General features: G+C 57.3%; 2 protein-coding genes across 2 annotated transcripts; one reads left to right on the forward strand and one right to left on the reverse strand.

The window, feature by feature from the left end:
• Positions 1 to 179: 179 nt before the first annotated feature.
• Positions 180 to 4,433, forward strand: LOC133264126 (shematrin-like protein 2; the record flags this gene model as incomplete). Its single annotated transcript, XM_061444052.1, is given in 5 exon segments — positions 180 to 254; positions 256 to 476; positions 527 to 653; positions 714 to 835; positions 4,385 to 4,433. Coding segments are annotated over 5 exon segments (594 nt in total), but the record flags the coding sequence as incomplete, so codon positions are not given.
• A 6,493-nt stretch (positions 4,434 to 10,926) lies between these two features.
• Positions 10,927 to 24,736, reverse strand: LOC133264127 (geranylgeranyl transferase type-2 subunit alpha-like). Its single transcript, XM_061444053.1, has 9 exons — positions 24,720 to 24,736; positions 23,363 to 23,538; positions 22,277 to 22,328; positions 22,094 to 22,182; positions 17,961 to 18,049; positions 16,816 to 16,932; positions 14,899 to 15,012; positions 12,193 to 12,280; positions 10,927 to 11,075 (listed from the first exon to the last, which is right to left on the reverse strand). Exons 1-9 carry the CDS (start codon positions 24,734 to 24,736, stop codon positions 10,927 to 10,929), a joined length of 891 nt encoding a protein of 296 aa, XP_061300037.1.
• Positions 24,737 to 25,964: the final 1,228 nt, after the last annotated feature.

Here is a 25,964-nt window from a genome sequence, read left to right on the forward strand (position 1 = left end):
GGGGTCTGTGGGGGTCTATGGGGGGGCTATGGGGGTCTGCGGGGCTCTATGGGGTCTCTATGAGGGTCTATGGGGGGTCTGTGGCGCTCTATGGGGGTCTATGCGGTGGCTGTGGGGGTCTATGGGGGGGATATGGGGGTCTATGGGGCTCTATGGGGTCTCTATGGGGGTCTGTGGGGGTCTATGGGGTGTTTATGGGGGTCTATGGGGGGGATATGGGGGTCTATGGGGTGTCTGTGGGGGTCTATAGGGATCTATGGGGGGATATGGGGGTCTGCGGGGCTCTATGGGGTCTCTATGGGGGTCTGTGGGGTTTCTATGGGGGTCTATGGGCTCTATGGGGGCTCTATGGGGGTCTATGGGGGGTCTATGGGGGTGTATGGGGGGGATATGGGGGTCTGTGGGGTGTCTGTGGGGGTCTGTGGCGTCTCTATGGGAGTCTATGGGGGGCTATGGGGGGGATATGGGGTCTCTATGGGGGGCTGGGGGGGATATGGGGGATATGGGGGTCTATGGGTTCGCTATGGGGGGGATATGGGGTCTCTATGGGGGTCTTTGGGGTCTCTATGGGGGTCTGTGGGGGGATATGTGGGGTCTGGGGGGTCTGTGGAGGTCTATGGGGTCTCTATGGGGGTGTATGGGGCTCTGTGGGGGTCTTGGGGGGGCTATAGGGGTCCATGGGGGCTCTATGGGGTTTCTGGGGGGGGCTATAGGGGGTTTCTGGGGTCTCTATGGGGGTCTATGGGGGATCTGTGGGGGTCTATGGGGGTCTATGGGGGGTCTGTGGGGCCTGTTGGGGTTCTGTGGGGCTCTATGGGGTCTCTATGGCGGCTCTGTGGGGTCTTATGGGGATCTGTGGGGGTCTTTATGGGGGTCTTTGGGGCTCTATGGGGGGGATATGGAGGTCTGTGGGGTTTCTATGGGGTCTGTTGGGGTTCTATGGGGCTCTATAGGGTCTCTATGGGGGTCTAAGGGGGTCTATGGGGTCTCTGTGTGGCTCTGTGGGGTTTATGGGGGTCTATGGGGGGTCTGTGGGGTTTCTATGGGGCTCTATGGGGTGCTATGGGGCCTCTGTGGGGCTCTATGGGCGGATATGGGGGCTCTATGGGGGTCTTTGCGGTTTCTATGGGGCTCTATGGGGGGTCTATGGGTCTCTATGGGGTTTCAAAGGGGGCCTATGGGGGTCTTTGGGGTCTCTGTGGGGCTCTGTGGGGTTTCTATGGGGTCTCTATGGGGGTCTGTGGGGCTCTATGGACGTCTATGGGGTTTCTATGGGGATCTATGGGGTGCTATGGGGCCTCTGTGGAGCTCTCTGGGGCCTCTGTGGGGCTCTTTGGGGCTCTGTGGGGTATCTATGGGCTCTCTATGGGGGTCTATGGGGTTTCTATGGGGGTCTATGGGGTTTCTATGGGGGTCTATGGGGCTCTGTGGGGTGCTATGGGGCCTCTGTGGGGTGCTATGGGGCTCTATGGGGGCTCTATGGGGTTTCCGTGGGGCTCTGTGGGGCTCTATGGGGGTCTTTGGGGTCTCTGTGGGGGTCTGTGGGGTTTCTGTGGGGGTCTATGGGGGTTCTATGGGGCTCTATGGGGTTTCTATGGGGGGGATATGGGTGTCTATGGGGTCTCTATGGACGTCTATGGGGATCTATGTGGGTCTATGGGGTCTTTGTGGGGGTCTTTGGGTTCTCTATGGGGTTTCTATGGGGGTTTATGGGGCTCTATGGGGTGTCTGTGGGGTCTCTATGGGGGTCTGTGGGGCTCTATGGGGCTCTGGTGGCTCTATGGGGGTCAGTGGGGGGTCTGTGGGGTCTCTATGGGGTCTCTATGGGGCTCTATGGGGTCTCTATGGGGTGTCTATGGGGCTCTATGGGGTCTCTATGGGGTGTCTATGGGGTCTCTAGTGGGGTCTATGGGGTGTCTGTGGGGCTCTATGGGGTCACTATGGGGGTGTATGGGGCTCTATGGGGTGTCTATGGGGCTCTATGGGGTGTCTATGGGGCTCTGTGTGGCTGTATGACGCCATAAAGGCCAATATGACCCAATCAGAGACCAGTATGGACCAGTATGGACCCATAAGCACCAATAGGAGACCAGTATGGACCCATATGGACCAGTATGGACCAGTATGGACCAGTATAGACCAGTATGGACCCATATGGACCCATAAGCACCAATCAGAGACCAGTATGGACCAGTATGGACCCATAAGCACCAATCAGAGACCAGTATGGACCAATATGGACCCATAGGCACCAATAGGAGACCAGTATGGACCAGTATAGACCAGTATGGACCCATAAGCACCAATCAGAGACCAGTATGGACCCATATGGACCAGTATAGACCAGTATGGACCCATATGGACCAGTATAGACCAGTATGGACCCATAAGCACCAATCAGAGACCAGTATGGACCCATATAGACCAGTATGGACCAGTATGGACCCATATGGACCAGTATAGACCAGTATGGACCCATATAGACCAGTATAGACCAGTATGGACCCATATAGACCAGTATAGACCAGTATGGACCCATATAGACCAGTATAGACCAGTATGGACCCATAAGCACCAACAGGAGACCAGTATGGACCAGTATGGACCAGTATGGACCAGTATAGACCAGTATGGACCCTTATGGACCAGTATAGACCAGTATGGACCAGTATGGACCCATATGGACCAGTATAGACCAGTATGGACCCATATAGACCAGTATAGACCAGTATGGACCCATAAGCACCAACAGGAGACCAGTATGGACCAGTATAGACCAGTATGGACCCATATGGACCAGTATAGACCAGTATAGACCAGTATGGACCCATATGGACCAGTATAGACCAGTATGGACCCATATGGACCAGTATAGACCAGTATGGCCCCCATTGCCCCCTATTCCCCCCCCCCATCGCCTCCCAGTCCCCGCCCGGCCGGCGCCGCCGCTCCCAGTACAACCAGTTCCCCCAGTCCTCCCAGCCCCATAGCGCCCCATAGAGACCCCATAGAGCCCCATAGAGACCCCATAGAGCCCCCATAGCGCCCCATAGAGCCCCCATAGCGCCCCATTGCTCCCAGTACCTCCCAGTTGCTCCCAGTTGCTCCCAGTAGCCGCGGGTCTAGGGCAGAGCGATGGGGGGGGGGGGGGGGGGCGGGGCCAGCGGTGACCACGCCCCCTTCCTCCTTAGGCCACGCCCCCCATTGGTTGCTCCACACCTGCGGGCCCCACCTTGGCTCACTATGTGGCAACGGGGGGGGGGGGAATGGGGCGGGGTAATGGATCACTATGTGGCAATGGGGGGAATGAATGGGGTAATGGATCACTATGTGGCAATGGGGGGATAAGGGGTGGGGTAATGGATCACTATGTGGCAATGGGGGGAATGAATGGGGATGGATCACTATGTGGCAATGGGGGGGGAATGGGGTGGGGTAATGGATCACTATGTGGCAATGGGGGGGGAATGGGGTGGGGTAATGGATCACTATGTGGCAATGGGGGGGAATGAATGGGGATGGATCACTATGTGGCAATGGGGGGGATAAGGGGTGGGGTAATGGCTCACTATGTGGCAGGGGGTCCGTAGATCACTATGTGGCAATGGGGGGGAATGGGGTGGGGCAATGGATCACTATGTGGCAATGGGGGGGAATGAATGGGGTAATGGATCACTATGTGGCAATGGGGGGATAAGGGGTGGGGTAATGGCTCACTATGTGGCAGGGGGTCCTTAGCTCACTATGTGGCAATGGGGGGGGGAATGGGGTGGGGGAATGGATCACTATGTGGCAATGGGGGGAATGAATGGGGATGGATCACTATGTGGCAACGGGGGGGATAAGGGGTGGGGTAATGGCTCACTATGTGGCAGGGGGTCCTTAGCTCACTATGTGGCAATGGGGGGGGAATGGATCACTATGTGGCAATGGGGGGAATGAATGGGGATGGATCACTATGTGGCAATGGGGGGATAAGGGGTGGGGTAATGGCTCACTATGTGGCAGGGGGTCTGTAGATCACTATGTGGCAATGGGGGGATAAGGGGTGGGACAATGGATCACTATGTGGCAATGGGGGGTAATGAATGGGGTAATGGATCACTATGTGGCAACGGGGGGATAAGGGGTGGGGTAATGGCTCACTATGTGGCAGGGGGGTCCTTAGCTCACTATGTGGCAATGGGGGGGGAATGGGGTGGGGCAATGGATCACTATGTGGCAAGAGGGGTAATGAATGGGGTAATGGATCACTATGTGGCAACGGGGGGGTGAGGTCGGGCTATGGCTCACTATGTGGCAGGGGGGGTAATGAATGATCTAGTGGATCACTATGTGGCAGAAGGGGTCCTATGCTTTAAGTAAATGGCTCACTATGTGGCAGCGGGGGTAATGACTGGGCTGTGGCTCACTATGTGGCAGGGGAGGCGTAAGGGGCGCGGCCTGGCTCACTATGTGGCAACGGGGGTATGGGGTGGCGCAATGGTTCAGCATGTGTCAGAGGCTGCAATAGCTCACTATGTGGCAGGGGGGAGCCTATGGGGTGTGGCAATGGCTCACTATATGGCAGGGGGTAATAGCTCACTATGTGGCAGGGGTGTCCAATGCTTTAGCTCAATGGCTCACTATGTGGCAGGGGGGGTCCTATGCTTAAGGTGATGGCTCACTATGTGGCAGGGGGGTCTGATGCTATAGGTGATGGCTCACTATGTGGCAGGGGGGTCCTATGCTTAAGGTGAATGGCTCACTATGTGGCAGGGGGGTCCTATGCTTTAGGTGAATGGCTCACTATGTGGCAGGGGTGTTCTATGCTTTAGCTCACTATGTGGCAGGGGGGGGTCCTATGCTTAAGGTGAATGGCTCACTATGTGGCAGGGGGGTCCTATGCTTAAGGTGAATGGCTCACTATGTGGCGGGGGGGGTCGTATGCTTAAGGTGATTGGCTCACTATGTGGCAGGGGGGGGTCCTATGCTTAAGGTGATTGGCTCACTATGTGGCAGGAGGGTCGTATGCTTAAGGTGATGGCTCACTATATGGCAGGGGTGTTCTATGCTTTAGGTGATTGGCTCACAATGTGGCAGGGGGGTCTCAATGCCTAGCCCTATGGCTCACTATGTGGCAGAGGGGTCTCAATGCCTAGCCCCATGGCTCACTATGTGGCAGAGGGGTCCTAATGCCTAGCCCCATGGCTCACTATGTGGCAAGGGGGTCCTAATGCCTAGCCCCATGGCTCACTATGTGGCAGGGGGGTCTCAATGCCTAGCCCCATGGCTCACTATGTGGCAGGGGGGTCCTAATGCCTAGCCCCATGGCTCACTATGTGGCAGAGGGGTCCTAATGCCTAGCCCTATGGCTCACTATGTGGCAGGGGGGTCTCAATGCCTAGCCCCATGGCTCACTATGTGGCAAGGGGGTCCTAATGCCTAGCCCCATGGCTCACTATGTGGCAGAGGGGTCTCAATGCCTAGCCCCATGGCTCACTATGTGGCAGGGGGGTCTCAATGCCTAGCCCCATGGCTCACTATGTGGCAAGGGGGTCCTAATGCCTAGCCCCATGGCTCACTATGTGGCAGAGGGGTCTCAATGCCTAGCCCCATGGCTCACTATGTGGCAGAGGGGTCCTAGTGCCTAGCCCCATGGCTCACTATGTGGCAGAGGGGTCCTAATGCCTAGCCCCATGGCTCACTATGTGGCAAGGGGGTCCTAATGCCTAGCCCCATGGCTCACTATGTGGCAGAGGGGTCCTAATGCCTAGCCCCATGGCTCACTATGTGGCACCCCCCCCCCCCCAAGGCAGCAAACCCGGGTCAAGGGCGGCTCCCTATTTAGCAAGGGGGCCGGGGAATGGGGCTTGGCCCTGGCTCCCTATTAAGCAGCGGCGGCACTCCCAGGGCGGCTCCCTATTTGGCAAGAGAGGGCAGGGCCGGGCAAGCCCCATTGCGGTCAATGGCTCACTATTTGGCAAGGGAGGGCACGGCGGGGCGAGCCCCATTGCGGGCTATGGCTCACTATTTGGCAAGGGAGGGCACGGCGGGGCGAGCCCCATTGCGGGCTATGGCTCCCTATTTGGCAAGGGAGGGCACGGCGGGGCGAGCCCCATTGCGGGCTATGGCTCCCTATTTGGCAAGGGAGGGCACGGCGGGGCGAGCCCCATTGCGGGCTATGGCTCCCTATTTGGCAAGGGAGGGCACGGCGGGGCGAGCCCCATTGCGGGCTATGGCTCACTATTTGGCAGTGGGGCAGATGGCGCAATCCAGCCCCATAGGTCCCGCCCCACGGTGTTGAAATGGATGCGTCCGGATGATGCAAGAGGGAAGGGGAGGGGGGAATGGGATGAATGGGATCCATTGGGATGAATGGGATCCATTGGGATGAATGGGATCCATTGGGATGAATGGGATCCATTGGGATGAATGGGAACTGGGATCCATTGGGATGAATGGGATCCATTGGGATGAATGGGATCCATTGGGATGAACTGGGATCCATTGGGATGAATGGGACCCATTGGGATGAATGGGATCCATTGGGATGAATGGGATCCATTGGGATGAATGGGAACTGGGATCCATTGGGATGAATGGGATCCATTGGGATGAATGGGAACTGGGAGCACTGGGATGAACTGGGATCCATTGGGATGAATGGGACCCATTGGGATGAATGGGAACTGGGAGCACTGGGATGAACTGGGACCCATTGGGATGAATGGGACCCATTGGGATGAATGGGAACTGGGAGCACTGGGATGAACTGGGAGCACTGGGATGCACTGGGATCCATTGGGATGAATGGGATCCATTGGGATGAATGGGACCCATTGGGATGAATGGGATCCATTGGGATGAATGGGATCCATTGGGATGAATGGGAACTGGGAGCACTGGGATGAACTGGGATCCATTGGGATGAATGGGATCCATTGGGATGAATGGGAACTGGGAGCACTGGGATGAACTGGGAGCACTGGGATGAATGGGATCCATTGGGATGAATGGGACCCATTGGGATGAATGGGATCCATTGGGATGAATGGAATCCATTGGGATGAATGGGATCCATTGGGATGAATGGGAACTGGGAGCACTGGGATGAACTGGGAGCACTGGGATGAATGGGATCCATTGGGATGAATGGGAACTGGGAGCACTGGGATGAACTGGGAGCACTGGGATGAATGGGACCCATTGGGATGAATGGGATCCATTGGGATGAATGGGAACTGGGAGCACTGGGATGAACTGGGATCCATTGGGATGAATGGGATCCATTGGGATGAATGGGAACTGGGAGCACTGGGATGAACTGGGAGCACTGAGATGAACTGGGATCCATTGGGATGAATGGGACCCATTGGGATGAATGGGATCCATTGGGATGAATGGGAACTGGGAGCACTGGGATGAACTGGGAGCACTGGGATGAACTGGGATCCATTGGGATGAATGGGACCCATTGGGATGAATGGGAACTGGGAGCACTGGGATGAATTGGGAGCACTGGGATGCACTGGGACCCATTGGGATGAATGGGATCCATTGGGATGAATGGGAACTGGGAGCACTGGGATGAATTGGGAGCACTGGGATGCACTGGGACCCATTGGGATGAATGGGACCCATTGGGATGAATGGGAACTGGGAGCACTGGGATGAACTGGGACCCATTGGGATGAATGGGATCCATTGGGATGAATGGGAACTGGGAGCACTGGGATGAACTGGGAGCACTGGGATGAATGGGATCCATTGGGATGAATGGGACCCATTGGGATGAATGGGATCCATTGGGATGAATGGGAACTGGGAGCACTGGGATGAACTGGGACCCATTGGGATGAATGGGATCCATTGGGATGAATGGGAACTGGGAGCACTGGGATGAACTGGGAGCACTGGGATGAATGGGATCCATTGGGATGAATGGGACCCATTGGGATGAATGGGATCCATTGGGATGAATGGAATCCATTGGGATGAATGGGATCCATTGGGATGAATGGGAACTGGGAGCACTGGGATGCACTGGGATCCATTGGGATGAATGGGATCCATTGGGATGAATGGGATCCATTGGGATGAATGGGAACTGGGAGCACTGGGATCCATTGGGATGAATGGGATCCATTGGGATGAATGGGAACTGGGAGCACTGGGATGCACTGGGATCCATTGGGATGAATGGGATCCATTGGGATGAATGGGAACTGGGAGCACTGGGATGAACTGGGATCCATTGGGATGAATGGGACCCATTGGGATGAATGGGAACTGGGAGCACTGGGATGAACTGGGATCCATTGGGATGAATGGGATCCATTGGGGTGAATGGGAACTGGGAGCACTGGGATGAACTGGGATCCATTGGGATGAACTGGGATCCATTGGGATGAATGGGATCCATTGGGATGAATGGGAACTGGGAGCACTGGGATGAACTGGGAGCACTGGGATGAATGGGATCCATTGGGATGAATGGGATCCATTGGGATGAATGGGAACTGGGAGCACTGGGATGAACTGGGATCCATTGGGATGAATGGGAACTGGGAGCACTGGGATGAACTGGGATCCATTGGGATGAATGGGAACTGGGAGCACTGGGATGAACTGGGATCCATTGGGATGAATGGGAACTGGGAGCACTGGGATGAACTGGGAGCACTGGGATGAATGGGATCCATTGGGATGAATGGGACCCATTGGGATGAATGGGAACTGGGAGCACTGGGATGAACTGGGATCCATTGGGATGAATGGGACCCATTGGGATGAATGGGAACTGGGAGCACTGGGATGAACTGGGATCCATTGGGATGAATGGGATCCATTGGGATGAATGGGAACTGGGAGCACTGGGATGAACTGGGAGCACTGGGATGAATGGGATCCATTGGGATGAATGGGAACTGGGAGCACTGGGATGAATGGGATCCATTGGGATGAATGGGACCCATTGGGATGAATGGGAACTGGGAGCACTGGGATGAACTGGGACCCATTGGGATGAATGGGATCCATTGGGATGAATGGGACCCATTGGGGTGAATGGGACCCATTGGGATGAATGGGAACTGGGAGCACTGGGACCCATTGGGATGAATGGGATCCATTGGGATGAATGGGATCCATTGGGATGAATGGGAACTGGGAGCACTGGGATGAACTGGGACCCATTGGGATGAATGGGATCCATTGGGATGAATGGGACCCATTGGGGTGAATGGGACCCATTGGGATGAATGGGAACTGGGAGCACTGGGATGAATGGGATCCATTGGGATGAATGGGATCCATTGGGATGAATGGGAACTGGGAGCACTGGGATGCACTGGGATCCATTGGGATGAATGGGATCCATTGGGATGAATGGGACCCATTGGGATGAATGGGACCCATTGGGGTGAATGGGAACTGGGAGCACTGGGATGAACTGGGATCCATTGGGATGCACTGGGACCCATTGAGCCCCATTGAACCCCATTGAGCCCCATTGAACCCCATTGAGACCCATTGAGACCCATTTGGACCCATTGGGACCCACTGAGACCCATAGGGACCCATTGAGCCCCATTGAGCCCCATTGCGACCCACTGAGACCCATTTGGACCCACTCAGACCCATGTGGACCCATTGGGACCCACTGGGACCCACTGAGACCCATAGGGACCCATTGAGCCCCATTGAGCCTCATTGCGACCCACTGAGACCCATTGCGACCCACTGAGCCCCACTGCAACCCATTGAGACCCACTGAGACCCATAGAGACCCATTGAGACCCATTGAACCCCACTGAGATGCATTGGGCCCCATTGCGACCCACTGAGCCCCATTGCAACCCACTGAGCCCCATTGCGACCCATTGAGCCCCATTGCGACCCATTGCAACCCATTGAGCCCCATTGAGCCCCATTGCGACCCACTGAGCCCCATTCAGCCCCATTGAGATGCATTGAACCCCATTGAGCCCCATAGAGACCCATTGCGACCCATTGTGACCCACTGAGCCCCATTGCGACCCATTGAGCCCCATTGCGACCCATTGAGCCCCATTTGGACCCACTCAGACCCATGTGGACCCATTGGGACCCACTGGGACCCACTGAGACCCATAGGGACCCATTGAGCCCCATTGAGCCTCATTGCGACCCACTGAGACCCATTGCGACCCACTGAGCCCCATTGCGACCCATTGAGACCCACTGAGACCCATAGAGACCCATTGAGACCCATTGAACCCCACTGAGATGCATTGGGCCCCATTGCGACCCACTGAGCCCCATTGCAACCCACTGAGCCCCATTGCGACCCATTGAGCCCCATTGCGACCCATTGCAACCCATTGAGCCCCATTGAGCCCCATTGCGACCCACTGAGCCCCATTGCGACCCATTGAGATGCATTGAACCCCATTGAGCCCCATAGAGACCCATTGAGCCCCATTGCGACCCATTGAGCCCCATTGAGCCCCATTGAGATGCATTGGGCCCCATTGCGACCCATTGAGCCCCATTGCGACCCACTGAGCCCCATTGAGATGCATTGAACCCCATTGCGACCCATTGAGCCCCATTGAGATGCACTGGGCCCCATTGAGACGCATTGAGCCCCATTGCGACCCATTGAGCCCCATTGAGCCCCATTGCGACCCATTGAGCCCCATTGAGATGCATTGGGCCCCATTGAGACCCATAGAGACCCATTGAGCCCCATTGCGACCCATTGAGCCCCATTGAGCCCCACTGCGACCCATTGCGACCCATAGAGCCCCATTGAACCCCACTGAGCCCCATTGAGCCCCATTGAACCCCATTGAGCCCCATTGAGATGCATTGGGCCCCATTGGCCACCACTTTAATTCGCTGCGGCCCCTTTAAGACAAGGGGAGGGGGCGTGGCCAAAGGGTGGAGGGGGCGTGGCCAAGCTCAGCCCCAGCTGACGTCAACGGCGGGCAGGAGGAGCCCCACGTGGTGGGCGGCGCCGGGGGCGGAGGCGAGCGGGGTGCCGGCCAATCGGAGGCGAGCGAGGCGCGGGCAGGCGGCCAATGGCGAGAGGGCGGAGGCGTGGCCGAGGGCTGGGGGGGGGAAAGGGGCGGGGTCAGCGGGGAAAGGACACGCCCCCTTCGGAGGGCGCCATTGAGAGCCATTGGAACCCCATTAAACCCCATAGCGCCCCATAGCGCCCCATAGCGCCCCATAGCCGCCCCATAGCGCCCCATAGCCACCCCATAGTGCCCCATAGCGCCCCATAGCCACCCCATAGCACCACATAGCGCCCCATACCCGCCCCATAGCCGCCCCATAGCCACCCCATATCCACCCCATAGAGCCCCACAGCCGCCCCATATCCACCCCATAGCGCCACATAGCGCCCCATAACCACCCCATAGCACCACATAGCGCCCCATAGCCGCCCCATAGCCCCCCCATAGCACCCCATAGCTGCCCCATATCCACCCCATAGTGCTCCATAGCACCACATAGCGCCCCATAGAGCCCCATAGCGCCCCATAGCCCCCCCATAGCACCCCATAGCCGCCCCATAGCCTCCCCATAGCCGCCCCATATCCACCCCATAGTGCCCCATAGCGCCCCATAGCACCACATAGCGCCCCATATCCACCCCATAGCACCCCATAGCCACCCCATAGCACCCCATAGCGCCCCCTAGCCCCCCCATAGCGCCCCATAACCACCCCATAACCACCCCATAGCGCCCCCTAGCCCCCCCATAGCGCCCCATAACCACCCCATAGCGCCCCCTAGCCCCCCCATAGCGCCCCATAACCACCCCATAACCACCCCATAGCGCCCCCTAGCACCCCCATAGCGCCCCCTAGCCCCCCATAGCGCCCCATAACCACCCCATAGCGCCCCATAACCACCCCATAGCGACCCCTAGCCCCCCCATAGCGCCCCATAACCACCCCATAGCGCCCCATAACCACCCCATAGCGCCCCATAACCACCCCATAGCGACCCCTAGCCCCCCCATAGCGCCCCATAACCACCCCATAGCGACCCCTAGCCCCCCCATAGCGCCCCATAACCACCCCATAGCGCCCCATAACCACCCCATAGCGACCCCTAGCCCCCCCATAGCGCCCCATAACCACCCCATAGCGCCCCATAGACACCTCATAGCGACCCATAACCACCCCATAACCACCCCATAGCTGCCCCATAACCTACGGTTCCCCTCCAGCCCCAGCTCCTCCAGCCAAGGCAGGGGGGGGAAGCCCTGAAGGCTCCGGAGCCGGTTGTGGGCCAGGTCCAGCACCTGCAATGGGGCCAGGGACCCATAGAGACCCATAGGGATCCATAGGGACACATAGAGACCCATAGGGACCCATAGGGACCCATAGAGACACATTGAGAGCCATAGAGACCCATAGGGATCCATAGAGACCCATGGGGACTCATAGAGACCCCATAGAGACCCATAGAGACCCATAGAGACCCATAGGGACCCATAGAGACCCATGGGGATCCATAGGGACTCATAGGGACCTCATAGAGACCCCATAGAGACCCCATAGAGACCCATAGAGACCCCATAGAGACCCATAGGGACCCACAGAGACCCCATAGAAACCCCATAGAGACCCCATAGACCCCCATAGAAACCCCACAGAGACCCATAGAGAGCCCATAGCTCCCCACAGACCCCCAGAGAGACCCCATAGAGCCCCATAGCCCCTCACAGACCCCCCATAGCACCCCCATAGAGCCCCCATATCCCCCCATAGCCCCCCATAGAGTCCCATAGACCCCCCCATAGATCCCTATAGATCCCCATAGACACCACACAGCCCCCCCATAGACCCCCAAAGACCCCCATAGACACCCCATAGATCCCCATATCCCCCCATAGCGCCCCACAGATCCCCACCTTGAGGCGCCTCAGGGCCCCCATGGATACCGGGAGCCCCCCATATCCCCCCATAGCCACCCCATATCCCCCCACAGCCACCCCATAGCGCCCCATAGAACCCCCATATACCCCCATAGACACGCCATATCCCCCCATATCCCCCCATAGCGCCCCATAGCCCCCCACAGACCCCCCATAGCCACCCCATAGCACCCCATAGACCCCTATAGAGCCCTATAACCCCCCATATCCCCCAATATACCCCCATAGACACCCCATAGCACCCCACAGCCACCCCATAGAGCCCCAGAGCCCCATAGCCCCCCATAGCCACTCTATAGGCACCCCATAGACCCCCATAGCCACCCCATATACCCCCATAGACCCCCCATAGCACCCCACAGCGACCCCATAGACACCCCATAGACCCCCAAAGTGCCCCATAGCCACCCCATATCCCCCCCATAGGCCCCCCATAGCACCCCACAGCCACCCCATAGTGCCCCATAGAGCTCCATAGCCACCCTATATCCCTCCATAGACCCCCCATAGCACCCCATAGCGCCCCATAGACACCCCATAGACCCCTATAGAGCCCCATAGACCCCCATAGCGCCGCATAGACCCCCCATAGCCACCCCATAGCGCCCCATAGACACCCCATAGCCACCCCATAGACCCCCCATAGCACCCCACAGCCACCCCATAGAGCCCCATAGTGCCCCACAGCCACCCCATAGAGCCCCATAGTGCCCCATAGCCACCCCATATCCCCCCATAGACCGCCATAGTGCCCCATAGCCACCCCATATCCCCCCATAGACCCCCCATAGCGCCCCATAGCCACCCCATAGACCCCCCATATCCCCCCATAGACCCCCATAGACCCCCCATAGCACCCCACAGCGACCCCATAGACACCCCATAGACCCCCATAGACACCCCATAGCGCCCCATAGCCCCCCATATCCCCCCCATAGACCCCCATAGCAACCCACAGCCACCCCATAGAGCCCCATAGCCACCCCATATCCCCCCCATAGCACCCCATAGCCACCCATAGACCCCCATAGCCACCCCATAGACCCCTATAGAGCCCCATAGCCACCCCATAGACCCCTATAGAGCCCCATAGCCACCCCATAGACCCCTATAGAGCCCCATAGACCCCCATAGCCACCCCATAGCACCCCATAGACACCCCATAGACCCCTATAGACCCCCATAGCCACCCCATATCCCCCCATAGCGCCCCATAGACCCCCCATAGCCACCCCATATCCCCCCATAGCCACCCCATAGACCCCTATAGAGCCCCATAGACCCCCATAGCCACCCCATAGCACCCCATAGACACCCCATAGACCCCTATAGACCCCCATAGCCACCCCATATCCCCCCATAGCGCCCCATAGACCCCCCATAGCCACCCCATATCCCCCCATAGTGCCCCATAGACACCCCATAGACCCCTATAGAGCCCCATAGACCTCCATAGCCACCCCATAGCCACCCCATAGTGCCCCATAGACACCCCATAGACCCCTACAGACCCCCATAGCCACCCCATATCCCCCCATAGCGCCCCATAGACCCCCCATAGCACCCCATAGCGCCCCATAGACACCCCATAGACCCCTATAGAGCCCCATAGACCCCCATAGCCACCCCATAGCGCCCCATAGACACCCCATATCCCCCCATAGCGCCCCATAGACCCCTATAGAGCCCCATAGACCCCCATAGCCACCGCATAGCACCCCATAGACCCCCCCCTAGACCTCTATAGAGCCCCATAGACCCCCATAGAGCCCCATAGACCCCCATAGCCACCCCATATCCCCCCATAGACACCCCATAGACCCCTATAGAGCCCCATAGACCCCCATAGCGCTCCATAGAGCCCCATAGCCACCCCATAGCACCCCATAGCCACCCCATAGCGCCCCATAGACACCCCATAGAGCCCCATAGCCACCCCATAGCGCCCCATAGCGCCCCATAGCCACCCCATAGATCCCCACCTTGAGGCGCCGCAGGGCCCCCATGGCTGCCGGGAGCCCCCCGAGGCCGTTGTGGGCCAGGTCCAGGTGGGGCACCAGGGTCAGGTGCTCCAGCAGCGGAAGTGACGTCAGCGCCTGCAGGGGGCGGAGCCAACTCAAGCCACGCCCCCCCCCCCCTTTATCCCCTTCACCCCCTCTTTTAAAGCCCCTCCCACCCCAAGCTCCGCCCCTTTAAGCCCTCCCACCCCATAAGCCCCTCCCATACACTAAGCCCCGCCCCTTTAGGCCCCTCCCACCCCCAAGCTCCGCCCCTTTAAGCTCTACCCATGCATTAAGCCCCACCCCCTTTAAGCCCCTCCCATCTCTAAGCCCCGCCCACCCCAAGCTCCGCCCCCTTTAAGCTCTATCCATGCATTAAGCCCTGCCCCCTTTAAGCCCCTCCCACCCCAAGCTCCGCCCCATTTAAGCCCCTCCCACCCTTTAAGCCCCGCCTACCCCAAGCTCCGCCCCTTAAAGCTCTCTCCATGCATTAAGCACCGCCCCCTTTAAGCCCCTCCCACCTCTAAGCCCCGCCCACCCCCAAGCTCCGCCCCCTTTAAGCTCTATCCATGCATTAAGCCCTGCCCCCTTTAAGCCCCTCCCACCCCAAGCCCCACCCCCTTCAAGCCCTCCCACCTCAAGCCCCGCCCCTTTAACCTCTACCCACGCATTAAGCCCCGCCCCCTTTAAGCCCCCACCTCAAGCTCCGCCCCATTTAAGCCCCTCCCACCCTTTAAGCCCCGCCTACCCCAAGCTCCGCCCCCTTTAAGCTCTACCCATGCATTAAGCCCCGCCCCCTTTAAGCCCCTCCCACCTCTAAGCCCCGCCCACCCCAAGCTCCGCCCCCTTTAAGCCCCGCCCACCGCAAGCTCCGCCCCTTTAAGCTCTACCCATGCATTAAGCCCTGCCCCCTTTAAGCCCCGCCCACCCCAAGCTCCGCCCCATTTAAGCCCCGCCCACCGCAAGCTCCGCCCCTTTAAGCTCTATCCATGCATTAAGCCCCGCCCCCTTTAAGCCCCTCCCACCCCAAGCTCCGCCCCTCAAATCTCCATTCATACACTAAGCCCCGCCCCCTTTAAGCCCCCACCCCAAGCTCCGCCCCATTTAAGCCCCTCCCACCCTCTAAGCCCCGCCCACCCCAAGCTCCGCCCCCTTTAAGCTCTACCCATGCATTAAGCCCTGCCCCCTTTAAGCCCCTCCCACCCCAACCCCTCCCCTCTAAGCCACTCCCCATCTAAGCCCCTCCCACCCTTTAAGCCCCTCCCCTTCAAATCCCCTCCCACCTAAGCCCCGCCCCTTTAAATCCAACTCCCTTTAAGCCCCTCCCACCCCTTCAAGCCCCTCCCATCTCCTTTAATCCCCTCCCCTTTTAAACCCCTCCCACCCTTTAAGCCCCTCCCACCCCTTCAAGCCCCTCCCCTTTTAACCCCCTCCCACCCAAGGTCCGCCCCCTTTAAGCCACTCCCACCCCAAGCCCCGCCCCTTCAATTCCCTCCCACCTAAGCCCCGCCCCCTTTAAACCCCTCTCCCTTTAGGCCCCTCCCACCCCAAACCCCGCCCCTTAAAGCCCCTCCCACCCCTTCAAACCCCTCCCACCCTTTAAGCCCCTCCCACCCCTTCAAGCCCCTCCCCTTTTAACCCCCTCCCACCCCAAGCCCCGCCCCTTGAAGCCCCTCCCCTTCAAATCCCTCCCACCTAAGCCCCGCCCCCTTTAAACCCCTCTCCCTTTAAGCCCCTCCCACCCCTTCAAGCCCCTCCCACCCCTTTAAGCCCCTCCCACCCCTTTAAGCCCCTCCCCTTCACCCCCATCCCATGCCTTAAGCCCGGTCCCCTTTAACCCCTTTAAGCCCCTCCCACTCCCCCCCTTTAAGCCCCTCCCACCCCTTAAGCCCCGCCCACCTTCCCTCGGAGGCGGAGCTCCCCGTCAGGCCCCGCCCCCCTGCGCAGCAGCGCCGCCGCCACCTCCAATCGGGACGCGGCATCGCTGACGAAGCCCCGCCTCAGCGGGTCCGCTGCCTTATAAGGGCAATGGGGGGGGCGGAGCCACGTCAGGCCACGCCCCCCCTCCTCCTCCTCCCGTTAGAGACTATGGGGGGGGTAATGGGGGCCATAGGGCTCTATGGACCGGGGTGGACTGGGTTATACTGGTCTATACTGGTCCATACTGGTCCATACTGGTCCATACTGGTCTATACTGGTTTATACTGGTCCATACTGGTCCATACTGGTCCATACTGGTCCATACTGGTCTATACTGGTCCATACTGGTCCATACTGGTCCATACTGGTCTATACTGGTCTATACTGGTCCATACTGGTCTATACTGGTCCATACTGGTCCATACTGGTCCATACTGGTCTATACTGGTCCATACTGGTCCATACTGGTCCATACTGGTCCATACTGGTCTATACTGGTCTATACTGGTCCATACTGGTCTATACTGGTCCATACTGGTCCATACTGGTCCATACTGGTCTATACTGGTCCATACTGGTCTATACTGGTCCATACTGGTCCATACTGGTCCATACTGGTTTATACTGGTCCATACTGGTCCATACTGGTCCATACTGGTCTATACTGATCCATACTGGTCCATACTGGTCTATACTGGTCTATACTGGTCCATACTGGTCCATACTGGTCCATACTGGTCTATACTGGTCCATACTGGTCCATACTGGTCTATACTGGTCTATACTGGTCCATACTGGTCCATACTGGTCTATACTGGTCTATACTGGTCCATACTGGTCCATACTGGTCTATACTGGTTTATACTGGTCTATACTGGTCTATACTGGTCTATACTGGTCCATACTGGTCCATACTGGTCTATACTGGTTTATACTGGTCTATACTGGTCTATACTGGTCTATACTGGTCCATACTGGTCCATACTGGTCTATACTGGTCCATACTGGTCCATACTGGTCTATACTGGTCTATACTGGTCCATACTGGTCCATACTGGTCTATACTGGTCCATACTGGTCCATACTGGTCTATACTGGTCCATACTGGTTTATACTGGTCCCACCTGCAGCTCCTTCAGGCAGCTCCGCGCCTCCTCCTCGTGCTCCAGCGGCTCCAGGGCCCAGAGCAGCAGCGCCAGGGCCAGAAGGCAGCCTATGGGGCGCCCCATAGAATCAGTGGGGCGCCCCATAGGATCAGTGGGGTGCCCCATAGAATCAGTCGGGTGCCCCATAGGATCAGTGGGGCGCCCCATAGGATCAGTGGGGTGCCCCATAGGATCAGTGGGGTGCACCATAGGGGTCAGTGGGGAGCCCCATAGGATCAGTGGGGCGCCCCATAGAATCAGTGGGGCGCCCCATAGAATCAGTGGGGCGCCCCATAGAATCAGTGGGGGGCCCCATAGGATCAGTGGGGTGCCCCATAGAATCAGTCGGGTGCCCCATAGGATCAGTGGGGCGCCCCATAGAATCAGTGGGGCGCCCCATAGAATCAGTGGGGCGCCCCATAGAATCAGTGGGGCGCCCCATAGGATCAGTGGGGCACCCCATAGGATCAGTGGGGGGCCCCATAGGATCAGTGGGGCGCCCCATAGGATCAGTGGGGGGCCCCATAGAATCAGTGGGGTGCCCCATAGAATCAGTGGGGTGCCCCATAGGATCAGTGGGGCGCCCCATAGGATCAGTGGGGTGCGCCATAGGGGTCAGTGGGGAGCCCCATAGAATCAGTGGGGTGCCCTATAGGGGTTAGAGGGGGGCCCCATAGGAACAGTGGGGCGCCCCATAGAATCAGTGGGGCGCCCCATAGAATCAGTGGGGGGCCCCATAGGATCAGTGGGGTGCCCCATAGAATCAGTGGGGCGCCCCATAGGATCAGTGGGGGGCCCCATAGAATCAGTGGGGTGCCCCATAGAATCAGTGGGGTGCCCCATAGGATCAGTGGGGCGCCCCATAGGATCAGTGGGGTGCGCCATAGGGGTCAGTGGGGAGCCCCATAGAATCAGTGGGGTGCCCTATAGGGGTTAGAGGGGGGCCCCATAGGATCAGTGGGGCGCCCCATAGGATCAGTGGGGCGCCCCATAGAATCAGTGGGGCGCCCCATAGAATCAGTGGGGCGCCCCGTAGGATCAGTGGGGCGCCCCGTAGGATCAGTGGGGCGCCCCGTAGGATCAGTGGGGCGCCCCGTAGGATCAGTGGGGCGCCCCATAGGATCAGTGGGGTGCCCCATAGGGGTCAGTGGGGAGCCCCATAGAATCAGTGGGGTGCCCTATAGGGGTTAGAGGGGGGCCCCATAGGATCAGTGGGGTGCCCCATAGGATCAGTGGGGTGCCCCATAGAATCAGTGGGGCGCCCCATAGAATCAGTGCGGCGCCCCATAGAATCAGTGGGGCGCCCCATAGAATCAGTGGGGCGCCCCATAGGATCAGTGGGGCGCCCCATAGGATCAGTGGGGTGCCCCATAGGATCAGTGGGGCGCCCCATAGAATCAGTGGGGCGCCCCATAGGATCAGTGGGGGGCCCCATAGAATCAGTGGGGTGCCCCATAGAATCAGTGGGGCGCCCCATAGAATCAGTCGGGTGCCCCATAGAACCAGTGGGGCACCCCATAGAATCAGTGGGGCGCCCCATAGGATCAGTGGGGCACCCCATAGGGGTCAATGGGGTCCCCATAGAATCAGTGGGGCGCCCCATAGAATCAGTCGGGTGCCCCATAGAATCAGTGGGGCGCCCCATAGAATCAGTCGGGTGCCCCATAGAACCAGTGGGGCACCCCATAGAATCAGTGGGGCGCCCCATAGAATCAGTGGGGCACCCCATAGGGGTCAATGGGGTCCCCATAGAATCAGTGGGGCGCCCCATAGGATCAGTGGGGTGCCCCATAGGATCAGTGGGGCACGCCATAGGGATCAATGGGGCACCCATAGGAATCAATGGGGCACCCACAGGGATCTATGGGGCACCCATAGGGATCTATAGGGCACCCATAGGGATCAATGGGGCACCCATAGGGATCAATGGGGCACCCATAGGGATCTATAGGGCTCCCATAGGGATCAATGGGGCTCCCATAGGGATCTATAGGGCACCCACAGGGATCAATGGGGCACCCATAGGAATCAATGGGGCACCCATAGGGATCTATAGGGCTCCCATAGGGATCAATGGGGCACCCATAGGGATCTATGGGGCACCCATAGGAATCAATGGGGCACCCATAGGAATCTATGGGGCACCCATAGGGAACAATGGGGCGCCGATAGGGACCAATGGGGCACCCATAGGGATCAATGGGGCTCCCATAGGGATCAATGGGGCATCCATAGGGATCTATAGGGCACCCATAGGGATCTATGGGGCACCCATAGGGATCAATGGGGCGCCCATAGGGATCAATGGGGCACCCATAGGGATCAATGGGGCACCCATAGGGATCAATGGGGCTCCCATAGGGATCAATGGGGCACCCATAGGGATCTATGGGGCGCCCATAGGGATCTATAGGGCACCCATAGGGATCAATGGGGCTCCCATAGGGATCAATGGGGCACCCATAGGGATCTATGGGGCGCCCATAGGGATCTATGGGGCGCCCATAGGGATCTATGGGGCGCCCATAGGGATCAATGGGGCTCCCATAGGGATCAATGGGGCGCCCATAGGAATCAATGGGGTGCCCATAGGGATCAATGGGGCTCCCATAGGGATCAATGGGGCGCCCATAGGGATCAATGGGGCACCCATAGGGATCAATGGGGCATCCATAGGGATCAATAGGGCTCCCATAGGGATCTATGGGGCACCCATAGGGATCAATGGGGCACCCATAGGAATCAATGGGGCTCCCATAGGGATCTATGGGGCGCCCATAGGGATCAATGGGGCTCCCATAGGGATCTATGGGGCACCCATAGGAATCAATGGGGCACCCATAGGGATCTATGGGGCACCCATAGGGAACAATGGGGCGCCGATAGGGATCAATGGGGCACCCATAGGGATCAATGGGGCTCCCATAGGGATCAATGGGGCACCCATAGGGATCAATGGGGCACCCATAGGGATCTATGGGGCACCCATAGGGATCAATGGGGCTCCCATAGGGATCAATGGGGCACCCATAGGGATCAATAGGGCTCCCATAGGGATCTATGGGGCACCCATAGGGATCAATGGGGCACCCATAGGGATCAATAGGGCTCCCATAGGGATCTATGGGGCACCCATAGGGATCAATGGGGCACCCATAGGAATCAATGGGGCTCCCATAGGGATCTATGGGGCGCCCATAGGGATCAATGGGGCACCCATAGGAATCAATGGGGCACCCATAGGGATCAATGGGGCACCCATAGGGATCAATGGGGCTCCCATAGGGATCAATGGGGCGCCCACAGGGATCAATGGGGCGCCCATAGGGATCAATGGGGCACCCATAGGGATCAATGGGGCACCCATAGGAATCAATGGGGCACCCATAGGGATCTACAGGGCACCCACAGGGATCAATGGGGCACCCATAGGAATCAATGGGGCACCCATAGGGATCTATAGGGCTCCCATAGGGGTCAATGGGGCACCCATAGGGATCAATGGGGCGCCCATAGGGATCAATGGGGCTCCCATAGGGATCTATGGGGCGCCCATAGGGATCTATGGGGCGCCCATAGGAATCAATGGGGCGCCCATAGGGATCAATGGGGCGCCCATAGGGATCAATGGGGCACCCATAGGGATCAATGGGGCTCCCATAGGGATCAATGGGGCTCCCATAGGGATCAATGGGGCACCCATAGGGATCAATGAGGCACCCATAGGGATCTATGGGGCGCCCATAGGAATCAATGGGGCACCCATAGGAATCAATGGGGCACCCATAGGGATCAATGGGGCCCCCATAGGGATCTATGGGGCACCCATAGGAATCAATGGGGCGCCCATAGGGATCTATGGGTCTCCCATAGGTATCAATGGGGCACCCATAGGAATCAATGGGGCACCCATAGGGATCTATGGGGCACCCATAGGAATCAATGGGGCACCCATAGGGATCAATGGGGCACCCATAGGGATCTATGGGGCGCCCATAGGGATCAATGGGGCACCCATAGGGATCAATGGGGCGCCCATAGGGATCTATGGGGCGCCCATAGGGATCAATGGGGCTCCCATAGGGATCTATGGGGCGCCCCATAGGCCTCACCCCTGCTGTGGGGCTCCAGCTCCCGCAGCTCCCGGCACCATTGAGCCTGCTCCTGCAGCAGCCCCGCCTCGGCCACGCCCACTTCCGGCCTGCCATATATGGGCATGAACAAGGGGGCGTGGCCTCTTCAAACCACGTCCCCTTTTTGCCTTATATGGTGTTGTAAGGGGGGGCGGGGCTTACCAGAACAGCTCCCGCGCTGCGATTGGCTGCTGCCACCAGGCCTCTTTCTCGCCTAGGGCAGAGGGGGCGGAGCTTAAAGGGGGCGGGGCTTAACGTGATTGGATGGGAAGGGGGACGGGGTGGAGCTTAAAGGAGGCGGGGCTTAAGGTGATTGGATGGAAGGAGGGGGCGGAGCTTAAAGGGGCGGAGCGTAAAGCGATTGGACGAAGAGGGGAAGGGGCGGGGTTTAAAGGGGGCGGGGCTTAACGCGATTGGATGAGAAGGGGTGGAGCTTAAAGGGGGTGGGTCTTAAAACGATTGGATGAGGGGGGTGTGGCTTAAAGGGGCGTGGCTTAAAGTAATGGGGGGAGCTTAAAGGGGGCGGGGCTTAAAGCGATTGGACGATGAGGGTAAGGGGTGGGGTTTAAAGTGAATGGACGAGCGAGAAGGGGCGGAGCTTAATGGGGCGGGGTTTAAAATGATTGGACGAGGGGGGAATGGGGCGGAGCTTAAAGGGGGTGGGGCTTAAAGCGATTGGACAAAGAGGGGAAGAGGCGGGGTTTAAACGGGGCGGGGCTTAACGCGATTGGATGAGGGAGAAGGGGTGGAGCTTAAAGGGGGCGGGGCTTAAAACGATTGGACGAGGGGGCGGGGCTTAAAGGGGGCGGGGCTTAACGTGATTGGACGAAGGGGGGAGGGGGCGGAGCTTAAAGGGGCGGGGGTTAACGGGATTGGAGGGGCGGAGCTTAAAGGGGGCGGAGTTTAAAACGATTGGATGAAGTGGGGAATGGGCGGAGCTTAAAGGGGGTGGGACTTAAAGCGATAGGACGGGGGAGGGGGCGGGGCTTAAAGGGGCGGGGCTTAAAGCGATTGGATGAAGAGGGGAAGGGGCGGGGTTTAACGGGATTGGAGGGGGCGGAGCTTCAACGGGGCGGAGCTTAAAGTGATTGGACGAAGTCGGGGAATGGGCGGAGCGTAAAGGGGGCGGGGCTTAACGTGATTGGATGAAGGGGAAGGGGGTGGAGCTTAAAGTGATGGGGGGCGGAGCCTAAAGGGGGCGGAGCTTAACGTGATTGGACAAGGGGGGAAGGGGGCGTGGCCTCGCACCTGATTGGAGGGTGAGCTCGGCGGAGGCGGGGCCCGGCGCCCACGTGACCCGGACGTGGAGGGCGGAGGTGGGCGGGGCCGGGGGCAGGTCCAGGAGCTGCCAATGAGAGGGGAGGACGTGGTCAGCCCCGCCCCCCCCCCCGAAGCCCCGCCCCCTCGGGGAGGCCACGTGACCCCTTGGATGCCCCCATTGAGCCCCATTGAACCCCACTGAACCCCATTGAACCCCATTATAACCCATTAAACCCCATTGAAACCCACTGAACCCCATTATAACCCCATTGAACCCCATTGAACCCCATTATAACCCCATTAAACCCCATTAAACCCCATTGAAACCCATTGAACCCCATTATAACCCCATTGAACCCCATTGAACCCCATTGAACCCCATAGAGCCCCATTATAACCCCATTGAAACCCCATAGAACCCCATTATAACCCCATTGAACCCCATTGAAACCCCATTAAACCCCATTGAACCCCATTGAATCCCATTATAACACCATTAAACCCCATTGAACCCCATTGAAACCCCATTAAACCCCATTGAAACCCATTGAACCCCATTATAACCCCATTGAAACCCCATAGAAACCCATTGAACCCCATTATAACCCCATTGAACCCCTTTGAACCCTATTGAACCCCATTGAACCCCATTATAACCCCATTAAACCCCATTGAACCCCATTGAAACCCCATAGAATCCCATTATAACCCCATTAAACCCCATTGAACCCCGTTGAACTCCATTATAGCCCCATTGAGCCCCATTGAACCCCATTGAACCCCATTATAACCCCACTGAACCCCATTGAAACCCCATAGAACCCCATTATAACCCCATTAAACCCCATTGAACCACACTGAACTCCATTATAGCCCCATTGAGCCCCATTGAACCCCATTATAACCCCATTGAACCCCATTGAAACCCCATTGAACCCCATTAAACCCAATGAAACCCCATTGAAACACCATTGAAACCCCATAGAACCCCATTAACTCCATTATGACCCCAATAAACACCATTAAAACCCCATTAAACCCCCATTGAACCCCATTAGAACTCCATTAGCTCCCAATAAACCCCTTTAAACCCCATTAGGACCCCATTAACCCCCATTAAAACCCTGTTAATGCCCATTAAATCCTATGAACCCCCATTATAACCCCATTAACCCCCATTATAACCCCATAAAACACCCATTAAACCCCATTAAACCCCATTAAACCCCCATTTAACCCCATTATAACACCATTACTCCCTATTAAACCCCATTATCCCTCATTATCCCCCCTTACTTCCAATTATAACCCCATTATCCCCCATAACCCCATTATACCACATTACCCCCGATTATCCCCCATTACCCCCATTATAACCCCATTGAACCCCATTACTCCCCATTATCCCCAATTATAACCCCATAATAACCCCATTAAACCCCATTACCCTCATTAAACCCCATTATAACCCCATTACCCCCCATTATAACCCCATTACCCCGCAATATAACCTCATTAACCCACATTAAACCCCATTATAACCCCATTATCCCCCATTACCCCTCATTACCCCCCATTCTAACCCCATTACACCCCATTATAACCCCATAACCCCCATCATAACCCCATTACCCCCCATTACAACCCCATTAAGCCCCATTATAACCCCATTACCCCCCATTAAACCCCATTAAACCCTATTACCCCCATTAACCCCCACTATCCCCCATTACCCCCCATTATCCCCCATTACCCCCCATTATCCCCCATTATCCCCCATTACCCCCCATTATAACCCCATTACCCCCCATTATCCCCCATTATAACCGCATTACCCCTCATTATAACCTCATTAACCCCCATTATCCCCATTACCCCCATTCTAACCCCATTACACCCCATTACCCCCCATTATCCTCCATTCTAACCCCATACTAACCCCATTATCCCCCATTATAAACCCATTAAACCCCATTGAACCCCAATATAACCCCATTCTACCCCAGTATAACCCCATTAAACCTTATTAAAACCGCATTATCCCCCATTACACCCCATAACACCATAAAACCCCCATTAAACCCCATTATAACCCCATTATCTCCCATCATAACCCCATTGAACCCCATTATAACCCCATTACCCCCCATTACCCCCCATTCTGACCCCATTGAACCCCATTCAACCCCATTATAACCCATTAAACCCCATTATAACCCATTACCCCATTAAACCCCATTATCCCCATTATCCCCAATTATAACCTCATTAACCCCAATTATAACCCCATTAAAACCCCATTACCCCCCATTATCCCCCATTTAACCCCATTATAACCCCATTACCCCCCATTATCCCCCATTATAACCCCATTATAAACCCATTACCCCCCATTACCCCCCATTATCTCCCATTATAACCCCATTACCCCTCATTATAACCTCAATAACCCCCATTAAACCCCATTACCCCCATTATAACCCCATTAAACCCCATTACCCCCATTATAACCCCATTAAACCCCATTACCCATTATAACCCCATTAAACCCCATTACCCCCATTATAACCCCATTAAACCCCATTACCCC

This window comes from Pezoporus flaviventris, unplaced genomic scaffold (assembly GCF_033815535.1).
Source record: "Pezoporus flaviventris isolate CSIRO_AGI_PZ_B2104156 unplaced genomic scaffold, CSIRO_AGI_Pfla_v1 ptg000637l, whole genome shotgun sequence".
Taxonomy (NCBI): Eukaryota; Metazoa; Chordata; class Aves; order Psittaciformes; family Psittacidae; genus Pezoporus; species Pezoporus flaviventris.